The sequence below is a fragment of the Gavia stellata genome, chromosome 24 (genome assembly GCF_030936135.1).
Source record: "Gavia stellata isolate bGavSte3 chromosome 24, bGavSte3.hap2, whole genome shotgun sequence".
Taxonomy (NCBI): Eukaryota; Metazoa; Chordata; class Aves; order Gaviiformes; family Gaviidae; genus Gavia; species Gavia stellata.
In genome coordinates this window covers 7,002,120-7,025,617 of record NC_082617.1, presented here as the reverse complement: position 1 = coordinate 7,025,617, position 23,498 = coordinate 7,002,120, and the positions used below count along the sequence as shown (strand labels likewise).

Sequence of the window (23,498 nt, the reverse complement as noted above, 5' to 3'; positions counted from 1 at the left end):
GCAGCACATCCATCAATTGCAAGCGCGAGCTGCATTTATCTTTACATCATGTTACATGTAAGAACTATCAGATTTTAGAGCCTAGTGCGGTAAGACTGCTATGAATGCTACAATAAAAGACCAGTGAGTCCTTGGGCAAATGTCTGCTATTCTACCTTTGACCCGTCACTGCCATCCTTCACTTCCAAGTTCAGGAACAGCTCAATGAGCCCAGGTTGTGTCTCCACCGCAACTGTGAGGAATTCCAGTATCATGACCTTAATACGCATGTCCTCAATCTTGCTCTGCAGGCGGGTGAGGAAGGCATCACGGATGGCAGCAGCATCACTACCAAGGCAAGCATAAACAGACATGGGAGCAACCTGCAAAAGGAAAGAAACATCAGAAGCAAGAATAACCAAACTCTACAGAATGCTTCTTCTCTATTTAAAAGGTGATTTGCATTCCAAATTGAAACTCCAAAATATTTTATATTGAATCTACAAACATATGCGAGGGAACTCAAAAGTAAGTTGTTGTTGTCATTAAGCAGGAAGAAACTTGCAAAGCGATCCAAGCTCTCCTCTTTGGCAATTCTGCTCTATCCCTCGCCTATTTCTCAAGGGTTACAACAAAGAGAAAAACAGTTTTGGAATAATGTGTCTTGAAATAAACAAACCCAGAGCTGGATTTATATGCTTTAATAAAACTGCAAATACATTCTCAGAAGTTTAGCAGACAAAAAGAGTAAGTCTAAAAGGCAAAGTTGAAAGCTCCCCATAAAAACTTACATAGGATCCTCTTCTCAGTAAGATGTTAAAGTGCCAGTTAAGAAGGTGTAGGAATTGTATGACTTGAGTGTGACTTGAGAAAGTTGCTCAAAAAAGTGGAAAGAGATCAACTGGAGGTGCAAATACTTTGCAGAAAACGCCCCACTCATGTGAAACCTCTCAGTGACTGAGTGACTTCTGAAACAGCAGAGGATTACGTTAAAAAACTAAGGGCCCTTTACGTGATTTTTAATGTGCTCTACCTTACAGCTTTCAGTCCACACTGTCTTCAACTGACTTGCATCAAGCTCCCTGACACAAAACAGACTGACGAAATTATCTTGAAAGAATTTCAGCGGTGGAATCAGTCACAAGGCGAGAAGCAAAGGAACTCTTATGTGAGTCTCATCTTACCGTAGCCAGTCGTTTGAGCAATTGGATAGCCAGGCGTGGAAGTGCAGGGTCATGCTTGTGGTAGATGTATTTGGCCAAGACTGCAATAAGATTGTTTCCATGAGCACCTGGATAGAACACAATTAAAATCAAAGAGAAGAAACCGCAACAAGATGTAACTATTTACCAAATAATGATTCCCATAGCAGAAGGTGAGAACTACGTCAATCTTCCAAAAGAAGAAGTCATGGGCCCAGCCGGAAGTACTAATGGCAGCTGATTTACTATATTCTGTAATTACACCCATCTCATTACAAAGCAGCAAACAACAAGCCATGTTTGCTTAATACTTCAGAAGCTGTCCCAGAGGAGAAGAATGCCTTAGAGGAGGGAGAACAGGCCTTCTGCCATCACTAGAAACCACTTTTTGGAACCTTGAAATCTTAACTACTGTTTGTAATGAGACACACACTGACTATTTGCAAATAACAAAAAAGCATAGCTGTCCAGGCTGTCCCCATGGAGAAATACATACCATGCTGAGTAAGTGCTTGTTCTAATGGAGATACCACACTAGAGGGGGGTTTCAACCGGATGACATTATTGGTAACTGAGAATGCCAGCTTAACTGTTTGGATCAGCAGTTGACCTTGGCCTTGTGATTCATCACTGTGTTTCCAAAAAGAAACCAAAGTAAGTAGCTGTGTTGACAACTGACACTTATTATTTGCACAACATTCAGTGAGGAAATTCTACACTCTGTGAACTGGGGGTTGTAAGACATTTTTACTCAGACTGTCACACCACCAGTAACAGCTGCTGAAATACAAACCCCCACATAGTCACAAAAAATAGTCTACCCAGCCCTGAGTTTTCAGCATCAAACAAAAAAGAAAAATAGCCCGACAGCCTATTGTCCCTTTTTTTCCCCTCTTTGGGACACAGAGATTTAAAATATGTTAAGACAGAGGAAGAAACTTTTACAGAACCAATCTCACAGAAATTACAGCGTACCGAAACTGGATGAAGAGATAAAACTGGCTCCAAGTCTGGTATTTTCCTAAAGCTCTCCTTATCAGATAAACATTCTAAAGAAACACTAAAGCCAAAAAGTTTTCTCAGATAGGTCTCACTTTCTCCTTAACAAGTCTGGATTCCCTTCCAGACTTGTTTTGAAAAAAAAAAAAAAAAAGGCAGATTATCAGAAACAACCTGCTAGCAAGTTTGATTGGCTATGTGTCAAGTAAGGTGGGCCAGGAAAAGAGAACAGAGGAAAGGAGAGAGATTCAAGCCTCAGTGAGAAGAGCCACATAAGGAGGTTAAGGCGCTCAACACTGGAGACATCTTCAATACTTCCAGAGTACTTCAAGCTGCCTTCAGAACCACCCTGAAAAGACTGATCATCCCTAGCACGTCCAAAATTACAGTTCAAGCTTTATTACAACCTATTCATGAGCATAGCTTCACTTGAACTATTGTGTTACTTGAAGACACAAAACTTCTAACATTGGCTCTAATCTTCTCACTTCCAATTCACTCATGCAATCTTATAAATTGGATTCAAGTGAATTCTTTATTAAAAAAATGTAACTGCTAGCAAACTTTAAACAACTGAGTACATTTACACCCACCAGCATGCTCCAAGTGTCATTTAGAAATAGAAAACTAAAACAACTGCATGAAATGGATAGTGCACAGAAAAGACTATATACAGATCTGGAACAAACAAGGCTTGTTCCTCCAGGCCATACAAGGCAGGCTGTCGCGGCGAGCCGCTATGCTGATTCCCCCTTAAGTGCAATCAATTAAAGCTACATTTCAAATATTATCATTTGCTTCTTTCCTCACACTACTGAAACGAAACACACGACTCACCTACTAGACTGGGAGGCCATTACCATATCAATAGTGTCCACACCAATTCCCATGATGTTAATGACAGCTTGCCCTGCTTCAGTGTTGGCCAGGCTGAAGATGCACAAGGACTGAAGGCTGGGGGCATTGCTGTGAGACACAAACAACACAGGACATCATCACTAGGAGCACCTGCAGTATTTTCCCACCTAGCACTTAGAAGACGACCACAAAGTAACCTCTTAATTTCTACACCCCCACTGACCACTACTTCATTCTCCCTCTACTTTCTTCAGAGTGGATACACCAAATAGGAAAGTGGATGGCAGTCTGTCCCAGGAAATCAATTTACTGTTTTCTCTTTCTTCACCAGGTATTCTAAAAAACAATGTCCCTAATCTTTTTCTACCCTTCCTGTACTCAGTAACACTGAAAAGAGCTGAAACCAGCACTACACAACCGTGCCAGTTCATTCCTAGTCATTTACATTCAAAAACTGAAACAAAAAGATAGCAACAGAGGCTTCCTGCACTGTAAGCCAGACTAGTGCAGATCTGAAATCCATCACCTGTCTTACCTGCTGCGAGGATCCATTTCAGGGCATAAATTCAGTATAGCGTGGATCAACTGCAGAATAAGGCATCCTAAAACAGAGATGAAATGGACTACTCAGTTTTCAGGAAGATCTGTTGCCTAGTTCCCATTATTTTCAAACAAATCACAGCATCTGGCAATACTGGTATATGTACAAAGCAAATCCCAAACAGCTGCTAGAAAAGGTATGATAAAAAAGGAGTAAAAAGTCACACATCCTCTCTGAGAAGACAGGTGATCCTTTTTACCCCCTCCTCCTCCCTCTCCGCGCCCTCGACATCCTTACCAATTTTCTCTCTCACTCCATGGGAGTTGTAACGCCATTTGTGGTAATTTGGTAACATCTCCTTCAGGACAAACACAATGCAGGGCACAAGTCCTTGGCTCTGGGTGCTACCAAGTTGTCCCTAGGAGAAACAGAAATGTTATTGTTCACCTTCTGGTTAAAAGGACAAGAAACATTTTGCATTCTCACACTTTAAAGTGTGAGAAAACTATTGAGCACGGGGACACAGATTCACAAGCAACTTCTATTCTTTTGTAGATCAGATTAATCAAAACAATTTTTTGAAAGAATCAGACTACCAAGAAAGCACAAACAGTAGTGCAGAAAGGAGTTTCAACCAAGGATTCTCAGAGACCTGTTGCACAGGGGATCTCAGACACGGCTGTATTTCACTGTCCTATCACACCAGCCTACAGCTGACTTCACATGCAGTCCATTCCAGAAGCACTCACCCGGACAAGAGTTGTGATCAGGTTCAGGAAGGAGATGGTAACACTGTACTCGCCCTGAGGCTGTTCTATGCTCATCAACAGGTTTCCATAGCCGCCAGCATTCATTCCCTCTGCGCTGTGAAATGAGCAAGAGGGTTTATTACAGGAATAGCAGGACTCCAGCATGAGTGAGAGATGTCAGATGCATAGATTACACATTGGCAAAAAGTTCTTACGACAGGTTATGAATAGGTTAGGCTACAAAAAAAAAAAAAAAAGGGCTGGGGGATCACGAATACCTAATCATGTGATTCATACTGGACACTGGATTGGCAACAAATGGTAAGAACCCGGTATGGTGAAGGTCAGTCCAAACCTGCAACAGAAGTACAGATATTCCCTCTCATTCACATATACATGTCTACTAGTTCTCAAATCCAGAAGGTTATTTCCTCACCTTGGCTGGCATCCGAGCAGCCAGTACTGTCAAACAATTGACACAAGAAGCAATAACATCCACAGGGGGAGAGATTACAGTTGTTAGCCTAGGAAAAAGAAGTATTATGCATAAAAAGCACTGCCATCTGTGGTCTAGCCTACATACTGTTGTTTTTATCAAAAAAGCTTCTCTCCCACTCAAGCACACAAGTATAAAACCTAACCAGGTAAATACAGACACCAGAATCTGCACTTTCAGTCTAGACTTGCCACCTCCCCCTCACACCTGAGTCAGATCAATTTACTGCAAGAGGCAGGGCTGGCAAGACAGCAGACTGTCACAGCGAACAATAATTACACAGCAGAATATCAATTCCCAGGCAGTTAACACTGAGAGGAGAGTTAACAAGTACAACTGTTTTAACACATGGAAATTACTGCTCTAATGATATGTTTTACTCCCCTTTCATGTAAATATAGCTACCAATAAAAAATGCCTTTAAATGGATAAAATTGCATGACATTCAGGAAAGACGTGGAAGAGGGGCCATTCTGCTGTATCAAAGCATTAAACAGTGTGTAGCCAAACAGTCTTGAGAACTGAACACTAGCCTTGGGGAGTTCAAGCACTGAGACACACTTCTTGCAAAGCTCTTGGCAAAATTAGTAATTAGCCATTCTTCCAGCTCATTGTATCTTCTCAGGTACCTCCACTGTTAGTGACTTCATGCCGGTCAGTGACTTACCTCTGCAGGAGCATGTAGATTCGCGACGTGATTGGCAGAAGGCAATCTGCTATCGATACATCAGTGCTGATGACTTTATGAACCAGATCAATTATTGGCTTGACCCTCTGGCAATGCTGAATCACATCTGGGTAAAGAAAACTAACACTAGAATGCGAAATCATACTTAAGCAGTAAACAAATCTGGAACAACGCACATTAATCTTACCACACATCCCCATGACCACTCCCCATACCAAAAAACATTTATTTTATCTATCTCAACTTTTCCCCCATCTAAAATTTATCTCATCTCACTGCATGCTTGTGGCCTTTTGCAGTGAATTTTACAGAAGAATAATAATAGTAATAGTGTAGTAGTAGTAGTAGTAGTAGTAATAATAATAATAATAATATCATCAGGTTTCTGGGAAAGTATTCCATGCTCTTTCAAAAATATTCAGAGCTGTTCCATCCTACTATTAACCTCAAATTGATACTGATTAACCATTATTTATTCTCTTTTATACTCCCAGTCTATCTCACCTGCTGTTGATACAACATGGAGCAGCATCTCAATCTCACAGGTAAACAGTGTCCAGCTGCTGTAGGAATACTCCCATCGTACCAAATAAGCCCGATCATCCAGCATCACTTGTCCCACTGTTCCCTGAGGTATCCGCAGATTTGTTTGACCTAGTCCTAAAGATTGAAGAAGCAGGTGAAATACAGTCACAAATTTACCCATGAGTTAGAAGTCAGATAAAGACCTAAATTCCCCAAAGCATTTCAACCTTTCCTTATTAAGTGCAGTTTCCTTACCAAGAGGATAGAGGAGCTTTGGAGCCTGTCTTCGCCAAAGTGTGCCATCTTCATGAGAGATCACATCAGGAGGTTTATGCTTGTATAGTTCGATATAGAAGGACATTTTATCCAGGAAACTGTATACCTACACACAGAGAGAGCTTAAACAACACAGTCGAAGAGCCAGATCTTCTCAAAAATTAATCAACCAGGTCATTTCCAGGAATAGGCAAGTTTTCTTGTCGTGGACAATATCCTTCTAATATGTCAACCCTACTAAAACATCATTAGACAGCCCACATATCCAGGCAAGTCTGATGTAATGAATCAGGAACTTCTTACAAGTAAAGTACAACCTAAAAAATTAGACAGTATCTTAATCTTCAGCCGGTAGACTTGAAGAGTTTTCTAAAAGCCAGAAAACAGTGTCCAGCAACAGCACAGGACTAAAAAGGAGCCCTGTCTACTGCTCTTTGACAAAAGCTTGATGTCTGTTATCTAAGATTGCAATTGAGATAAGCACATGTAATGGAAAGACAGAATCAGACAGCATTATCAGACAGCATGTTATCCCAGAGTACCCAAGAGAGATCTGTACCTTTTTTGCTGTAGATTTATCTGACACAAGGGCTTGGAGCAGCTGAAGGAGAGGAGTAAGAAGATGGGGGAACATCCCACACACACTGTCCAGGATAATGCCCAGACCCGCAGTAGGTTCCTGGTAGTGGAAACAGAAAACAAATGTCCTATTACTAAAAAGAAATGCTAAAATGGTCTCAGTACAGCACAAGGATACAGTTCCTTTTTAAGTTGTACATTTAACATTAATCATGCACAAAAGTATCACTCCAGTCCTTGCACAGACTAAAGCATGAGGCAGTGTGCAAGTATAAGGCAAGAAGTAAGACTAATGCATTACGTATCATCCTAATTCTGTGACAACAAAAAAATAAGCATGATGCTTTTGCCAGCAGTTAGTTCAATCCTTGCAACCCCAGCCCTGGTTTAAACTATCACCTATATTAAAACTTGTTCCAGTATCCTTCAAGAGTAAAGCCAAGGCTGTACCTAAAAGGCAGGAAAGGGCAAAAGTAAATCAAAGATAGGTACAAATGAACACTAGCTCCTCAGGCCCTCCTAGAAACTAACTAAATAAATACAATCAGTCTGTTCCTTTCCTAAAAGGTGATCTTTTATCAAGTTTTAGTTATAAGCAAGGTAGGTCAAAGAAGTTGCCAACACACTCACCGTCTTCCAGAAGAGCTGGGGAATGCTAGACGCTGCCAGAACTTCACATGAAGCATCAATTATATCCTTCAAAGGTAAAGAAGATGGAGAAAATAAAAGGTTTTTTACACAGGGGTATTTCATCCCATACAAGTTCTGCCACATCTTTGGAACTTAAGTTTCCGTATTTACTAGCCAAGATGTAACTACTTCCTCTAGTCAAAACAGAAGGAAACACCCAACACATCCAAACCCAGAACACACAGCCAGCCTAAAGCCATGCTCCTTATCACAAATGGAGTGGCCAGGACAAATATGTCCACTATATCTGCATGTCTTTTCAAACTTGGAAATTGAGTACGTATTATTTCCATTGCTTTGGAAATAACACATCAACAATTAGTTTCAAATCCATAGGACCTGAAGTGCAAGATATGCTCTTTCATTATTAATCAGCCAGTCTGCAGAGGTGTTTACTAAGTTTGCACTGTGTACATGCAGTAGGAAAAACGGCAAATCACTCCTTTAGATCTAAGTCACATAAAGTTTGCAGTCTCAAATGCAGGATTACAATTTAACAAAAGTAATTAGCATCAATTATAACAAGTTATTTTAAATTAGGTAACAGACACAATGAGCCTTGGATGCTTACCTGCTGATTGCCCAATGTATGTAATTCCAGTGACGTCAGGACAAAGGAAAGAAGTCCATAAATACACATACAAGCTGTGCTGGCAGTACACTGGAAAGAAAGAATACACAAGTCCATTATAGGAAAGACTATGAATTACAGAACACATTGTAACTGTACTCAGTCTCCTTTACAAACTGTGGGCACATCTGAGTAACTGCCTCTTTCATACATCCTTGCTGCAGTCAGCAGAGGGGCAGCAAAACAGGAAGCAGTCATTAGTTAAGCTCTGCATTAACATGAAATATTTCACCAAAATGAGAAATCTTGCAACTACCATTATCATTAGAAATGCCTTTTACATCAAAAAAAGAAGCACTCCATGTTCATAGAAATCAAAAGGATTTGCTTTCACTGGTTTCTGCCTACAAAGTAGTTTACTCTTATACAAGGTATTGTCCAATGAAACCATATACAGAGAATATTGTAGAGTTAAATCATCTAATACTCAAGATCCACAATGGCAAGCACACTTATGGAGGCAAATCAACAAATGTGATTAAATGCAGTCTATTCTGCTCAAGAGATGTAGTTCCTCAACTGACAAAGCTCTTTTTTTTTTTTTTTATTCTTTGGGCATAAAAATCTGTTTCATTACAGCTTGATTTCTGATCTTCACTGAAAGAAGGTAAAATGATAAAACATGATTTACTGCATGCTCTGCTTAAAACCAGATGTAGTTTGAAAGAACATTGGTTCAAAATCATCTGCTTCCCATCACACCTTTACATCAGTAACAGTTAAAAACCTTTAAGAGCTTACATATATGATTGTAAGAAACTCACATTCTTCCCCCCACTGCTTAGCGATCGCAGAAGCTTTGTCAGATACTGGAAAACATTCATCTGGATAGCAGTGCTGCCCATTCTCCTGATGATGTTTGTTGACTCCTCTGGGTTTACAGTGTGACGGAGCAGAGCCCAGGCCAAAAGCACCAGAGCATGATGTGAGACATCCCCCAACTGCAGCAGCTGATTGTCCATCTCCTGCACAGAGACAATACAAAAGCAAAATAATTGAGATCTTCTGAAAGAAGCTCATACTCAGCATGCATATAACTGATTGCATCTGCTTGTTAACAGTCACCTTTCCCTTGCAGATAATTATTTCAAACATGCAACTAAGCAAACTACATACTTGCAGCCTCAGTTTGTTTTTCTGCATTGTTTACTGACTTACAGTTGGTCTAACCTCAGATGATCTCTGTCCCAGAAGCCCTAACACTACAAATCTTTCATTTCACTCTCTTCTGGAAAGTTCACACTGCCTATTTCTTGGCACACACCTTTCTTTAGAGAAAGGTCCAAGATAACCAAGGAAATGCAAGTGGGAGAGGACTTAATTCTTATTTGCCCCAGAATGTCATGTAGATGCTAGTTCTTACACTTGGTCAACAAACCCAAGGATTACAAAATTACAGATATAATCTTTAAACAGCACTGCATGAGTAACAACAGTAAGTTCTGCATTGTTAGGCCTGACAAGGGGTTACCCCGCCAGTGCTTTACCTGGTGGATGCGCTCATTGTTGGCTAACTTGTGCTCCTCTGTCCTGTCATCCAAAGCACGCTCATGAAGGGAGTCAATTTCCATGCCTTCCACCAAAATAAGAGCACTGAAGTAGCTACAAGCAGGAAAAGAATAAAACCAAGTAGGTCAGAAACTTTGTTTAAGAATTCAGGGCGGGTTTTTTTAATTATAAGTCGTTAAAAAACAACCTTTAGTTTGTTTTTGTTCAGCTGTTCTTTGAAGCAATAAGAAATGACGTGAAATTAACAGCAGGTAATCCAAATTTTGTCTTGAAATGCTAGTATATGACAGATTACAATCTTCAGAACTGCCATTTCTGGTTGAACAGACAAAAAAAGGTCACTGAAATTTGAAGATAGCTTTTCCACCTTTGTACCTCTCTGCCACCTGGCAGGATTTTCATTCGCCCTGGCTGCAGCTCGAGTTATGTCCCATGCAGCAAAATGAAGGTATTACCGCCATTTTTGTACGCAGACCCAAAATAGCTTGAACTCAGGCAACACAGTTACCAATACAGGTCAGAGAGGGAGTCCTAGCCTCCATGCAGGTAGTAGCCAGACTACCAGCATAGGACTGTGAAGACGCAATTTCACTTTACCACTAGACCATCTAAGAAGGAGTGGCACTGTGTCTTCATTGCCACTCGTACCAGAGGCGAGATTGTATACTAGATTAAAGCTAGAATATGGATACATCTCTACCTTGCAATCACACCATCATTTTGCCACAAACCTCCAATGTGACCAGAAAAGCTATTTTGCCTTCCTCACAATAAGCTTAGCTTGAAATAGCAGTGATTTTAAGAGGCAGCAGCAATAATTACAAGTACTTTTTTACTGAGGAAAACGATTGTTTTCTTCTATACTCACTTCACAAATACACATGATACTTACCCAATACGATCCACCAGGTGATCCATGCTCTCATCTACCAAATGTCTGTTGGTTTGTCTAGTGCCAAATCCCTGTTCTTTGAACATCCTTGCAAACGCCAGAAGCTCATCAGGTGCCATTTCAAAGTATGCATAGTAGAGGAAGATGACTTCCAGGAGCATGGACTGTTCACGCAGGCATTGCACAAACCAACGGGAAACCTGTCGTTCTGTCTGCACAAGGAAAAGTTCTACCATCATACGTCGAAGCTCACAGGTCAGTCAAAGCAGTTAGAAACTGAGAAGTGTTGAAGCATTTCAACAGCTTGTATAGTCAGCGGTTTGTGTCAATAGCAAGGAAATCCACTGTAAATACAGAGTGGATCTGTTAGCCTAGGGCTATCAATGCATTTATTACAGGGAACAATACATTCCATGCAACTCTTTTGTTTCTGAGCAAAAGTGTGTTCTGTTAGAGAGAAAAGAAATGTTAGGTTTCTTGGTCCAGGAGAAACATCCTTTCTAACTGCATCTGCACATACGCGTTTTCCAATACACTACATATAAGGAAAGTTTGATAAATAATAGCAAGAAACAAAATACCATGAGATTTCCATGCGTTTCCCATGTAGGAGCTTCTGCTTTGTACAGCGCTTCAAACTGTTTCCGGTAATTAGGAACTAGTTCCTTGTCCAACTTTTCAACACACTGGAAGTATTGTGCCTTAAATAAACAAATAAATAAATAAACTTCTCACACGCACCCTCACATGCTTTTTACAATCACAAGTGGACAATTACTACACAACTAACATATTTAGCCTATTTCAATGACATCACATCCAGAAAAAGGCTTCTATACTCACCGTGTAAGGGTGCCTCTCATCCTGAAAATAAGTGAGTAGATGGAGGACACAGCGCAGAATGCAGATCCTCTCTTCATAGTAATAGTCAGCAAGCTGTGAATATATAGTGTCATGGATATCAATTTGCTATAGTGTCCAACTCCCATACACTTTCCTCTCCCATACACTGTCAAGGCCTTCATCACAAGAATATATAGTGCTCAAAACATTACTACAGATGGAGTTTCAACTAAGCAGTTTTTAAGTTATCTGAAAAAAAAAAATAATAATTAACTTTACAGAACTCAATAAAACACACCCATAGGGACATGTCTATAATTACACTGCTAAGTGAGAAAACTTGGAAAAGAAAGGCAAAAAGACAGAGATGATCTCTCACTCCTCATCCCTATTATCCTCTGTCGGATATGATCATCAGTCTCCATTTCAGAGTTGTCACAATAACATATAAACCTACAAGCTTTGGAAAACACGGGAGCATAAGTCTGCCCAGCTAAATTCCCTGATATTATGCCTAAAATGTTCTTTCTGTAGCAACTATTAACACTGTTCAAATCTTTACACACATCCCTCTATTTCAGAAGCATTTTCTAAAATCTGTTCTTTATATGAAGCAATACTTCAATTATTCCAAGATTTTTTGGATCCATAAAGTCGGCTGTCAACAGATCTTTTCAACAGAAAATACAAACGGAAATGACTAACCTTCAGCATCAGAGCCTGACTCTGCCTTTCATCCTGAAGAACTGTCTGTAAGCAAAACACAACAAAATAAAGAATTATCTACCGCAGAAATACCTACTGACAAAATACATACTCACAAAAAAACCCTGCAATAAACAAAAGACAATTTTTCTTTCCATTTCTTTTGGAAAGACAGATTCCAAAAGTACAAAGCCAAAACACTCATTTGCAACTACATATTTGTTCATCTCCACTCACACTCCTTCACAAATCTGTAGCTTTCCTGTATCCCTGCGATAGAGAGAGGAGCTGAGTTTCTGCAGGGACATTCAAGCAGGAAGAAGTACTAGAAAATTAGGCCTGGATATCTGCTATCACATTTCCTTAAAGCGGCACTTGAGCATTGTAGGTTCAGAAAAGAAAAGCTACAAAGGCATTTCCAAATCAGAACTCAAACTCACATGTGACCATATGCATCAACAAACTACTGGTATTAAGGAAAGATGTGGAGTAAATAGAACGTAAATGGGAGCTATGGACCTTCAGGGAGTCCCTTGTTCCTCTGTAATCCTCTTGAAGATAACACTGTAACAACTGCACACTCTGCTCTTCATCCAGACCCTGAAAAAGAGAGAGATGCTCTGAAACAAATAAAAGGCAACTGAATTCATTAAAGATGAAGATTCTCTCCAAATATTCAGGCAGCTCTTCTCTTCAAAACAAAGAACTTCCAAAATATGCCAAAAGAAATTTTTTTTCATCAGGCAGATGCTTGCTTTAGTCAGCACTTCCGTTTAAAGCAAAATACATAACCTTTGATGTCACTTAGATGTAGCCGGTTAAACTTCAGCAAAAGGAGCACAACAGTGATTTAAAAAAAAACAGTACCGCCACCAGTCACCGAATTCCAACTCCTGGCTTGAAGGAACATAACCTTGCAGGTAAACCGACAGGATTTTCACACATGGCAACTGATTTAAGCGACATCAGTTTTTAGCTGAGCAGTTTCAGATGTCTTTAAAGAACCCAAGAAAGACCAAAAGTGGGTGACTGCTTCTGAAAAGCCGGGCCCTTTGCCGCAGGAGGCGGTGTTAACCAGGAAACCAAAGCACTTCGAGGTTACTAATTGCTTTTTTAAATTTTCACCTACAGCCTTAACATGTACTTCTAACATCTTCTAGATTATTTTGAACAGAAAGGAACTTAAGTTTGCCTCTTTTCAACATCAAAAAGCTTACTTAAGTAACAGGATGCCAATAACAATGCATTCCAAGTGCAGGGATAAAAAATAATCAGAATGCACCTTCACTCACCAAAAACTTGCTGACCCTCAGACCCAACTCTTTCAGTGGAGCAGCTACATCTTTATCAGCTTTTATTTTTTCTGCGGAAGTTGTACTAAAGAAAAAAGAAATTTTAGTCACGAAAAATGCATCAATCCCAGGGAATGAACTAAAGAGGCTCAATTTCAAATATCTCAGTTTTATCAGTTTAAACTGAACATTTGTGTTTTCCTCAATGGCCTTTCAATATTTCATACAACAATATTCTGTAATCTTCCCACCAGACAAAACGTAACATTGTTCACAATTATTACTATAATAAATGCAGGCTATATTCATTCCACCTTCTCCAATGAGGGAATCACAGAACCACAGAATGACAGGGGTTGGAAGGGACCTCTGGAGATCATCTAGTCCAACCCCCTAGCCAGTGCAGGTTCACCTAGAGCAGACTGCACAGGAATGCGTCCAGGTGAGTTTTGAATACCTCCAGAAAAGACACCACAACCTCTCTGGGCAGCTTGTTCCAGTGCTCTGCCACCCTCAAAGTAAAGAAGTTCCTCCTCATGTTTAGATGGAACTTCCTATGACCAAGTTTGTGCCCGTTACCACTCATCCTGTCACTGGGCACCACTGGAAAAAGACTGGCCCCATCCTCCTGGCACCCACCCCTTAAGTGTGTATAAGCATTAATAAGATCCCCCCTCAGCCTTCTCTTCTCCAGACTAAAAAGACCCAAGTCCCTCAGCCTGTCCTCATAAGAAAGATGTTCCAGACCCCTAATCATCTTTGCAGCCCTTTGCTGTACCCTCTCCAGCAGTTGCCTGTCCTTCTTGAACTGGGGAGCCCAGAACTGGACACAGCACTCCAGATGCGGCCTCAGCAAGGCAGAGTAGAGGGGAAAGGATAACCCCCCTTGCCCTGCTTGCCACAATTGTCTTGATGCACCCCAGGATGCCATTGACCTTGGCCCCAAGGGCACATTACTGGCTCATGGTCATCCTGTTGTCCCCCAGGACTCCCAGGTCCCTTTCCACAGAGCTGCTCTCCAGCAGGTCAGCCCCTAACCTGTGCTGATGCCTGGGGTTATTCCGCCCCAGATGCAGTCCCCTACACTTGCCTTGGTTGAATCTGGATATCTTTCTGGGATGACTGAGTGTCAAGAGGAGTCACTTCTCCACAGACTGCACACTTGCACATGACAGCCGCAGCTCAGCAGAGGCAATGGTTAAGAGCTACCTAACATTAGCAATGACAGCAGAAACTGCTGTTACTTCTTTCTGGTCTGTATTTCACGCCCAAAAACGTTATGTGGATTAAGTACTTTCTCTTACTATTCCTCTTCTGAAATCTCAAGTCATGCAAGAGGGTGAAAATCTATTTTTATGTAATCAGAGAGAAATATTCAACATGCTCCTCTACTTATTAGGAGACCTCATTTTAGAGGTTAATTTCTAGTATCAGGCAATTACTATACCTTGGCGGTTTATAGTATGAAAGTCCCTCTAACAATCTCTGCCAGTGCTTGTTCAATTCTGCCGCGATCTGTGCCTGAAAAAAGAACCAAATACTACTGAACAGATTCCTCAACTTACACTGCCAGGTATCAGATTTGTTGAATTTAAGCGAAGCAAAGAAATTCCACCACCACAAAGAGACAGGAACAACACAAGACAAGCATCTATGATTCAGACTGATTCAAGGTGCCTATTGTATGAGAAAGCTTGCTGCCTTGCCTAATCATGGGAAGGGAGAGGAAACAGGAGGCAATGGACTAGGTTCAGAAACATTTGGATTTCCAACCTCTGGGCAAATTCTTGAAAGCACGGGCTCCATCCCAGAAAATAAGGAAGCAGGCTGTACCACTCATGAATACCCCAGGCCAGCCAATCTAGAAAGTAGCACCTGTGTCCGCTCCAGAAAGGGAATCACCTTTTCACATACACCCTTCCAGGTAGTTCATGAAGCAGCTATAAACAAGGAGTGGAAGAATGAACAAGTAGCGGAAACAGAGGAACAAAAATCGCACTGAGGAAGAGGGAAAAGCAGCAAAACATATTTTCACTAATATGCAAACAGATGTACAAATTATATATTTGGCTACGGAGTCCATTCAGTGACAGGCAAACCTGCTTAGGAAGACACAGACTTACTGGTTCTCTTAAAGCTGATCTGCCCAGAAGAATTGTCCATAATTCTCTGCTGCTCCTGTATATGAAAAGAAAAGGTGGAGAGTATTTTAATGATGAACACTATTTCAGGCCTCCGTTCAGCTTACACCTTTTCAAACCTGCAATTTGAAACTCAGAGCAGATCACACTGCAGTATAAGAAAACTGATTTAAGGAACACTGGTTTTTAGCTGACCAGTTTCAGACGTCCTGGGAGAAACCAGGAAAGACCCAAAGAGCGTTACAACGGATATAGCAATGCTTGCAAACTCATATTAAAAAAGCATCACATTTATATCAGTTTATTAGCTCAATTTGATTTTGCTAATTGGATGCTTGAGGTTAGTAAAAAGAAACCTAATGGAAGTATAGAGCAATATTTTATTCAGTTACATTCAGTGCTCTCCTCCAAACAAATTATTCCATAACAGTTTCATCCTTCACTCTAAATGGAACATAAAACTGGGTGAAGTGGAAAACTGCAACACCTTTACATAAGGTAGAATGATTTGCTAGAGGTCTTCAGAACATTTACCCTTGGCTTCTTGTTTCCACCCGAGAACCCTGTAGAAAAGCCAATCTGCACTGTAAGGTATTACAAATCAAATCCTGGCCCTGGCATATGCACCTAGAAAAATGAGTGTCCCTACAACAGCTCTGAAAAAGGACGTTTGCCAAAAAGAATATTTCAGGAACTTAGACAAATGCTGATTTGATAGCAACATAATACAAACCAGGAGTTAAACACCACAGTTCCCCACACAAAGACTGTCTACAAAGGCAAAAACAATCATTAACTTAATTTTAGAATAGCATCATCAAAATAACTCGCTATGGCAGTGAAAGTCATCTGCAACTTCTGACACATGGTGCCACTTACATGATAAGACCTATTATTTCCAGTACACCTACCAGCATAATTTCTACCTGCTAATTCCTCGATAGTTAGGTGCGCCTCCCTGTGTAGACGCTAACGAACGTCCCCATGACTTGGTCAGCAACCAGCTGTGGGTGCAACCTCTCCCGCCCACACAGAGCACCGAAAGGCCACCGAATTTTACCACGAAAAGAATCACATTGCAGAACTGCGCACCAGCCTTGCAGAGCAAACCCTTCTACTTTTCATTCCCTCCTAACCCCTTCTGTGAATGAACAGACCACGGTTTGTTGCCAGTTCGTTAATTAGGCTCCAAGACGGCTAAGGAAGGAAAGCTCTCTTTATGCGATCACACGTAACAGTGGTGTTCTTGTCCCCATTAGGGCTTACAGACATTAATTTAAAAAAAATTAGACATCTAGGAACACTCCTGAGTCTAAAAATGTTACAATAAATGTCAAAAAAAGCGCTCAGGACAAACGAAGGCACCGATCTAAAGTGACGATGGAACCCGGCATTCACTGAATAGCTTCCCTTATACATCTTCACATCTCTATTCTGATTTTTGTACTGGCAAAGAGTTGTCCAAAAGGTGACAATCAACCCTGGAACGCTCTGCACCTGAGGAGAGCAACTCCGGGGCCTGGGAGGTCTGACAGACGCCTCTGAAGAGCCAGCGCCAACCGAGACTTCGGCCTGGCAAAAGCAACGGCTTCTGAAGAGCTCCAGTCAACGCGTCATCCTTTACAACACGGCAGAACAAAAGAAACGCAGATGCACTGGGAAGTCACTACCGACACCGAAATCTCGCCGCCTGGGGGGTCCCCGAGGGGCCCCTCAGAGACAGACGGGGCGGGGCCTCGCTGCGCGCGCGGGGGGCGGGGCCAGGCCGGCGCGGGCCCCGCTGCCGTTAACCCTCCCCGCCCCGCTCCCCCCCTCCCCGCGGGGCCCCTCTCCGCCCCCCCGACCCGTCCTGGGGAGGGGGGCCCGCGCGCAACGAGGGATGGGGCCGCCCCCGCCTTCCCCCCCCACACACCCCCCCCACCGGAGCAGCCGCCGCCGCATCCCCGCACCTCGCGCACAGCCCGCCCGCCGCCATCTTCGCTCCCCTCTCACGTGACCCGCCGCACGGAGTCGTCCCCACCCTCCTCCCCGGCGCCGGCATCACGTGGTGTGGCCGGCGCTCCGCCTCCGGCCTCCTCTCCGGCGGGTCGGGTCATGTGACGGACGGCAGCGCCAAGATGGCGGCGTCCTGTGAGGTCGGTGCGCGCTCGGCTCCTGGGCTGCGGGGGGGCGGGCGGGTGGGGAAGGCCGCAGCTCCTCGGCGGGACCCGGGGCTCACCCGGGCAGCGGCTCCGAGACCTTCCGGGGGCTGTTGCGGCCGCCATCCCCGCCGCGGCTTCCCAGTAGCGAAGGCCGGGTTGCAGGGGGCCGGGGCTGCGGGGGAGAGGGGGCGGAGGGCGGCGCGGAAGGACGAGCCGCAGCGCTGCGGGGGACACGGGGAAGAGAGGGAGGAGGCAGGTGCTGCAGCGAGGCGAGGGCTACCGGGCGTTTGGGAGCACGGCAGGGGGAAGTTTCCCCGCCCAGAGCAGCCGGGATGCAGCTTACGGATCGGGCAGAAAACGCTTAGTCCGGCTTGAAACGGGGGGCGATGGGTCCCGTTCGGTGTGAGCGAGCGGGAGTGCTGAGGAGCTTCACGTTACCTGAACGAAGGTGTGGAGGAGGGAACTGCAGCAGGTACAAGAAAATGAAATAATTCGGCGGTGAAACACATCGTGTTGCAACTCCACAGGTCAGCGGCTTTCGAAGCTGCTGCATTGGAGTAGGAGACCCGCGTTCCATGGGGTGAAACTCTTCCTCGGCCTATAGCCCGGCTGGCAGGCTGCCTGCTGGGGCAAGCTGGCGTCTGTCGTTATTGATGCAAGAGCTGGGTTGCAACCTTAAAGTTGCCAGGCTGAGTGGGAAGTCTTTTTCACTCTTTGGCTAGCGTGTGGTATTTACCCTGCCTCTTCTCAAATACGCCTTAAGCTTCCCCCTCCCCTGTGCTCAGAAAGAACAAGGAGAGGGACCCCAGAACCACAGCCAGATATTGCCCATACTAGTTCTGTTTTATTGACTATATGATTAATTCTTCTCCTGTTCTGTTTAAACAATTAATTGTGATGGCAAAAAGACTACACTTGGCCTGATCTAGCTGTATAGCAACAGAAAATGTAATGAAGTTGTTTGGCAATCCAGTATTGGCTATACAAATAAGGATGCCAAAAAGCAATCTATTAATAATTAAGAGTTTTCAGTAAAAGTCATAAATAACTAAATGCTCCAGACCCACAGTGTAAGGGAGTTTGATGGTACAAACTTTAATAGTTACTCTGTAATGTTACTACTGAGACCTCTGTAGGCTTTATAATCTGGTGACACCATTCAACACTGGATGAAAACTGAAAACAGAACTTTATTTAAAGTTCTAGTCTTCCATGAGGGAGCTAATGTAGATATTAGTAATGAGACTGGGGGAGCAGAATTCAATAAGTTTGCTGCCAATCGGCTTATGCATGGGCCAGAACAGATGAAGCAATCCAAAGTTTCAGCTGGAGATATCTTATCCGGCAGGGGTACGTACAACTGGGTCAGCCATTCTATTGCCAACAGAAATACAGAAACTGCTATCTTCAAAGGACCCAGAAGAGATGCCAGTATAATGGCATTTGCTTACATAAGCTAAGACATAACATCAGGTTATGGATAAGGAGAAATAAAGGTTGTTGGAAAGCAATAAATGTTGGTGAGAATTGCACAACATTGTGAATGCCCACAGTACTTCGAAGATGATAAGATATGATTTAACCTAATAGAGTCATTATGTGCATTGCTGATTATCTCAACTATTTATCTTATAGTCCAAAAGTTTAAAGGAAAGTTTAGTTTGCAGTGCAGCTGTCATTGGCTGGGAGCCTTGATTCAGAGAAGGCGGAGTGCTGTAAATGCAGTAAATGTTAGTAAGACAAGGGAGTAAGGGGATATAGAAAACAACGACAGCTTTAGATCATGACCAAGAATGGCTTACAAGGTTTACTTACTCTTGAAGAATTTGAGGAAAATAGTGCATAGCAGAGGTTAAACAAATCATAAAGTAATGATGCATTTTGGGGATGAGACTTGCGAATATTTGTGTAGTGTCATTAATGACTGACTAACATTAAAATATTCCACTTATTTGTACAGATCTAGAGTCTATGTAGAACAGCAATGCAGGGTTCTCGCTTGGAAAATGGGACTCAAGATAGCTGACAGGGGGAGGAGGCTGTGCTATGGGTTAAAGAGAAATGAAGCCAATACCTTTCTTTAAAACTAAGGAAGAATAAATCAGACTCATTTACTCACATATGAAGCTCTATAATAGTTAAATCCTATGGCTACAGCACATCCTAGAGTTGAATGGAATATTGCCAATACGTCAAGATGGACTAGAAGCATATTTTAGAATAGATATCTTTGTAACAAATATCACCCAGCAGTGCTGTAGAAGCAAAACAAATTAAGCTGCTCAATACTAAGGATGTGATGAACATCCTGTCATGGCTACAGGCAAGATGAGGTCTGTTCATTTCATTTTTCTGTGCTCTGATCTCCAACTTAGCTTATCTTGACAGTTCTGGTAATAGATCAAAATTAGATAAAGTATGTCATTTGGCAGGTTTTTTAACAATTGTGATGTTTTCTTTCCTAATTCTATTGTAAATACTATGTAGCGTTATAAAACAGCTGCTGCAGTAGTGGACATATTCAATCATAACACCAGTAACAGGAGAGAAGAGGTACGTAGGGGGTTTTACACAGCAGTGGGAGGAGAAATACTTAAAAGGAGGAACATTCTGTAAAAATACGGTGAAAACCACATACAAAATTAGGTTCTAAAATTACTTTTAAACTTTCAAATTAACTATATTTCAAATTCACACCATCACAATGAAGCCTTTTGGGAATATTTATGGCTTGTTTGTTTCACATTTCAATTCAAAGACACTGCAATAGAAATATTTAAAACTGTATCTGAATACCCCCATATTCAGTGGTTCGTTTCCGTCACTGCAGGCTGACTTCTCTGATTCTCAGAGGGGGATAACAGTTTTGGCTCCTCCATTACCTCAGTGGTTTTATTTTTTTATTCACTTGTGTGTTGACATTAACAGTTGGCACATAACTACAGTTTAAATTGAGCTTAAGAACAAAACAGCTGTGCAAAAACTTTAGCTTTTCCAATAGTTGCTTTAATTGTTTGCTTTTTTTTTTAAATAGGAATTGCAGTAGCATGAAAGGGAATTTTTCCTAATGGACAACTCTTGAGCACATCAGGACTCCTGAGAAGGATTTCAGAAGCTTGAGCCACGTTGGACTGGAATCATGTTAAACAAACCAGTGCTGGTGGAATCCCTGATCGTGTTCGTCATCGTTCTCTTTGTGCACACAGTGGTGTGGGACCGGTATTCCTGGTGCGCTGTTGCTCTCGCTGTCCAGGCTTTTTATGTCCAGTTCAAATGGGACCGTCTGCTCCAGCTGGGTGGGGCTGTATTCCAGTTCCGTACAGCAGCAAACAGTGGCCTCCTGCCAGCTAGCATGGTCATCCCCTTGTTGGGGATAGCAATGAAGGAGAGGTGCAAGTCTGCTGGCATTGTGTACTTTGAACGTTTTGGCATAGTTGTAGCTTCCACTGGCATGCTGGTTGCTCTCTTTCTGTCTGTAATAGCGGTTGGCATCACAAAACCTGTGCCAACCAACACTTGCATACTTACTGGTGTTGCTGGCAGTATAATTATCTATACTATGAAGCACTCTTTGACTGTTTCAGAAGTGATAGAGGTCCTAGAAGTGCTGCTAATTTTTGTCTACCTCAGTATGATCTTGCTGTACTTGTTGCCGCGATGTTTTACTCCTGGAGAAGCATTGCTAGTTCTCGGAGGTATAAGTTTTGTTCTCAATCAGCTCATTAAACGCTCACTGAATGTAATCGAGGGCAGAGGTGATCCCATAGACTTTTTTCTTCTGGTAGCAGTTGTTGGAGTTGTTCTTCTTGGGCTTTTTTTCACTGTGCTCTTCATTTTCATGGATTCGGGTACGTGGATCTCCTCCATGTTTTTCCACATGATGACAGCGGTGCTAGGCTTAGGGGTCATCATGCCTTGGCTGTACCGACTGATCCGGAGAAACCCTTTGTTCTGGCTACTCCAGTTTCTGTTTCAGACACAGACAAGAGTTTACCTTCTTGTATATTGGACCTTTTTGGCTGCTTCAGCATGTGGCGTAGTTTTCTACCAGAATGCTAAGAGATCATCCGAATCTAAAAAACACCAGGCCTCAACTATTACCAGGAAATATTTCCATTTCATTGTTGTAGCTACTTACGTTCCTGGACTAATTTATGACCGCCAGCTTCTCTACGTTGCTGCAGTACTGTGTCTGGCAGTGTTTATCTTCTTAGAGTATATTCGGTACTTCAGGATCAAACCATTTGGCCAAACCCTTAGGCATTTGCTGTCTCTCTTCTTGGATGAAAGAGACAGTGGACCTCTAATCTTGACTCATATTTATCTCCTCCTTGGCATGTCCCTCCCAGTGTGGTTGTTCCCCAGGTCGTGTGCTCCTAAAGGGACCTTGTCTGGGGCAGGAGCACTGGTCCCCTACTCTGGGGTACTGGCAGTAGGGGTAGGAGACACTATTGCCTCCGTTTTTGGTAGTACAATGGGGGAAATCAAATGGCCAGGAACAAAGAAGACCTTTGAAGGGACAATGACAGCTATTTTTGCTCAGATCATTGCTGTGGCTCTTATTCTGATCTTTGACAGCAGCGTGAATCTGAACTCCAGCTATGCCTGGATTCTGGCATCTGTGAGTTTAGTTTCTCTTTTGGAAGCTTATACTACCCAAATCGATAATCTGCTGTTGCCTCTCTACCTCCAGATAATGTTTATGGCTTAGAAGCACTTCCAGGAACAGAGGTTTCTCCCTTTCTAGTGAAAAGTGGTAACAGAACATGCACTGTAATGAGACGTCAAAGCTGATCTAAACACTGCTTTTGGTACAGCAGATAAAATTGTTAAAAACAGAAATGAAAAAGACCTATTTAAAATAAAGGTTTTGTTTTGGTCTTGTTTTTTTTCCCCTGTTCAAAACAGCACGAGTTGATCGATGTTCTCACAAGAACACAAATGTGACTTGTAAATTGGATTATTAAACACAAATGCTATTTTTATGTCTCTTCTGGGTGCTCAGAGGTAAAGGAGGTAGAGGAGTAAGAGGTAAGTCAATGAGAGGGGGAAAAAAAAAGGAAACCTCCCAGATTGCCACCTCTATATTTCATCAGAGCCAAAACTTGTTTTACTGTACTGAGCCCTGACATCTTGTATTACTGCATATGCAAACTCCTCATTTCTGTATAAGCACCATTTAAAGCATGTTTTATAATGACGGTGGCCACCATCTACACAGAGTGAATACAACTGTCCCAATATATCCCGTCACCGTCAACAAGAGCCATACTAATGCACTGCCATGTATGAACACGACTTCAAATTCCATAGCTGTCGTAGCTAAGTTTATCCGGGGCGGGTGCAGGAGGTTTGAGAATGTAAGAGACTGTTTATTCCAAACAGTACTAATAAGAGAGTTGCAGTTTTAGCCCTGGAGATTTATGCAACAAGAAAAATGTTTTATCTTCAAGATTTTAATCGCTAAATTCATTTGGAATAGCATTCAATATAGGGGAAGAAGATGTAAGCAAAGTCACAGAAAAAAACTAATTACACATTAATCATGAAAGCAGAAAGTCTGTTAAAGTCAATAAACTTCTTTAATACTACTGTAGTTTCCTACTTTTCACATTTTTTCAGCTAGATGTTTAATCAAATAATTTATAAAATTGCTTCTGTCAACAAATTGAGTAAAGCCATTTAATCCTGTCCATTTAATTAGAATTTTAACTACCATGTTGTGGCCAAAGCAGCCACCTAATTTTTATGTATTAAACACT

General features: G+C 42.2%; 2 protein-coding genes across 2 annotated transcripts in view; one reads left to right on the top strand and one right to left on the bottom strand.

The window, feature by feature from the left end:
* Positions 1-17,570, bottom strand: part of NUP188 (nucleoporin 188) — a 30,262-nt gene extending 12,692 nt beyond the window's left edge. Inside the window, exons 1-26 of the mRNA XM_059828770.1 lie at positions 17,545-17,570; positions 15,578-15,632; positions 14,902-14,975; positions 13,455-13,539; positions 12,682-12,762; positions 12,163-12,207; positions 11,458-11,550; positions 11,196-11,315; positions 10,615-10,826; positions 9,701-9,815; positions 8,978-9,178; positions 8,154-8,243; positions 7,523-7,588; positions 6,873-6,992; positions 6,293-6,419; positions 6,017-6,172; positions 5,492-5,618; positions 4,765-4,852; positions 4,607-4,683; positions 4,329-4,443; positions 3,877-3,997; positions 3,574-3,640; positions 3,018-3,146; positions 1,678-1,811; positions 1,164-1,270; positions 156-362 (exon numbers count right to left, since the gene is read on the bottom strand). Of these exons, the coding sequence (XP_059684753.1) occupies positions 156-362; positions 1,164-1,270; positions 1,678-1,811; positions 3,018-3,146; positions 3,574-3,640; positions 3,877-3,997; positions 4,329-4,443; positions 4,607-4,683; positions 4,765-4,852; positions 5,492-5,618; positions 6,017-6,172; positions 6,293-6,419; positions 6,873-6,992; positions 7,523-7,588; positions 8,154-8,243; positions 8,978-9,178; positions 9,701-9,815; positions 10,615-10,826; positions 11,196-11,315; positions 11,458-11,550; positions 12,163-12,207; positions 12,682-12,762; positions 13,455-13,539; positions 14,902-14,975; positions 15,578-15,632; positions 17,545-17,570 (2,838 nt within the window). The remainder of the gene's footprint in view (positions 1-155; positions 363-1,163; positions 1,271-1,677; positions 1,812-3,017; positions 3,147-3,573; positions 3,641-3,876; positions 3,998-4,328; positions 4,444-4,606; positions 4,684-4,764; positions 4,853-5,491; positions 5,619-6,016; positions 6,173-6,292; positions 6,420-6,872; positions 6,993-7,522; positions 7,589-8,153; positions 8,244-8,977; positions 9,179-9,700; positions 9,816-10,614; positions 10,827-11,195; positions 11,316-11,457; positions 11,551-12,162; positions 12,208-12,681; positions 12,763-13,454; positions 13,540-14,901; positions 14,976-15,577; positions 15,633-17,544) is intronic.
* Positions 17,571-20,778: 3,208 nt separating this feature from the next.
* On the top strand, positions 20,779-22,710 carry DOLK (dolichol kinase). The gene has a single exon (XM_009808460.2). The coding sequence runs from the start codon at positions 20,876-20,878 to the stop codon at positions 22,445-22,447; it is 1,572 nt and encodes a 523-aa protein (XP_009806762.1). The 5' UTR covers positions 20,779-20,875; the 3' UTR covers positions 22,448-22,710.
* Positions 22,711-23,498: the final 788 nt, after the last annotated feature.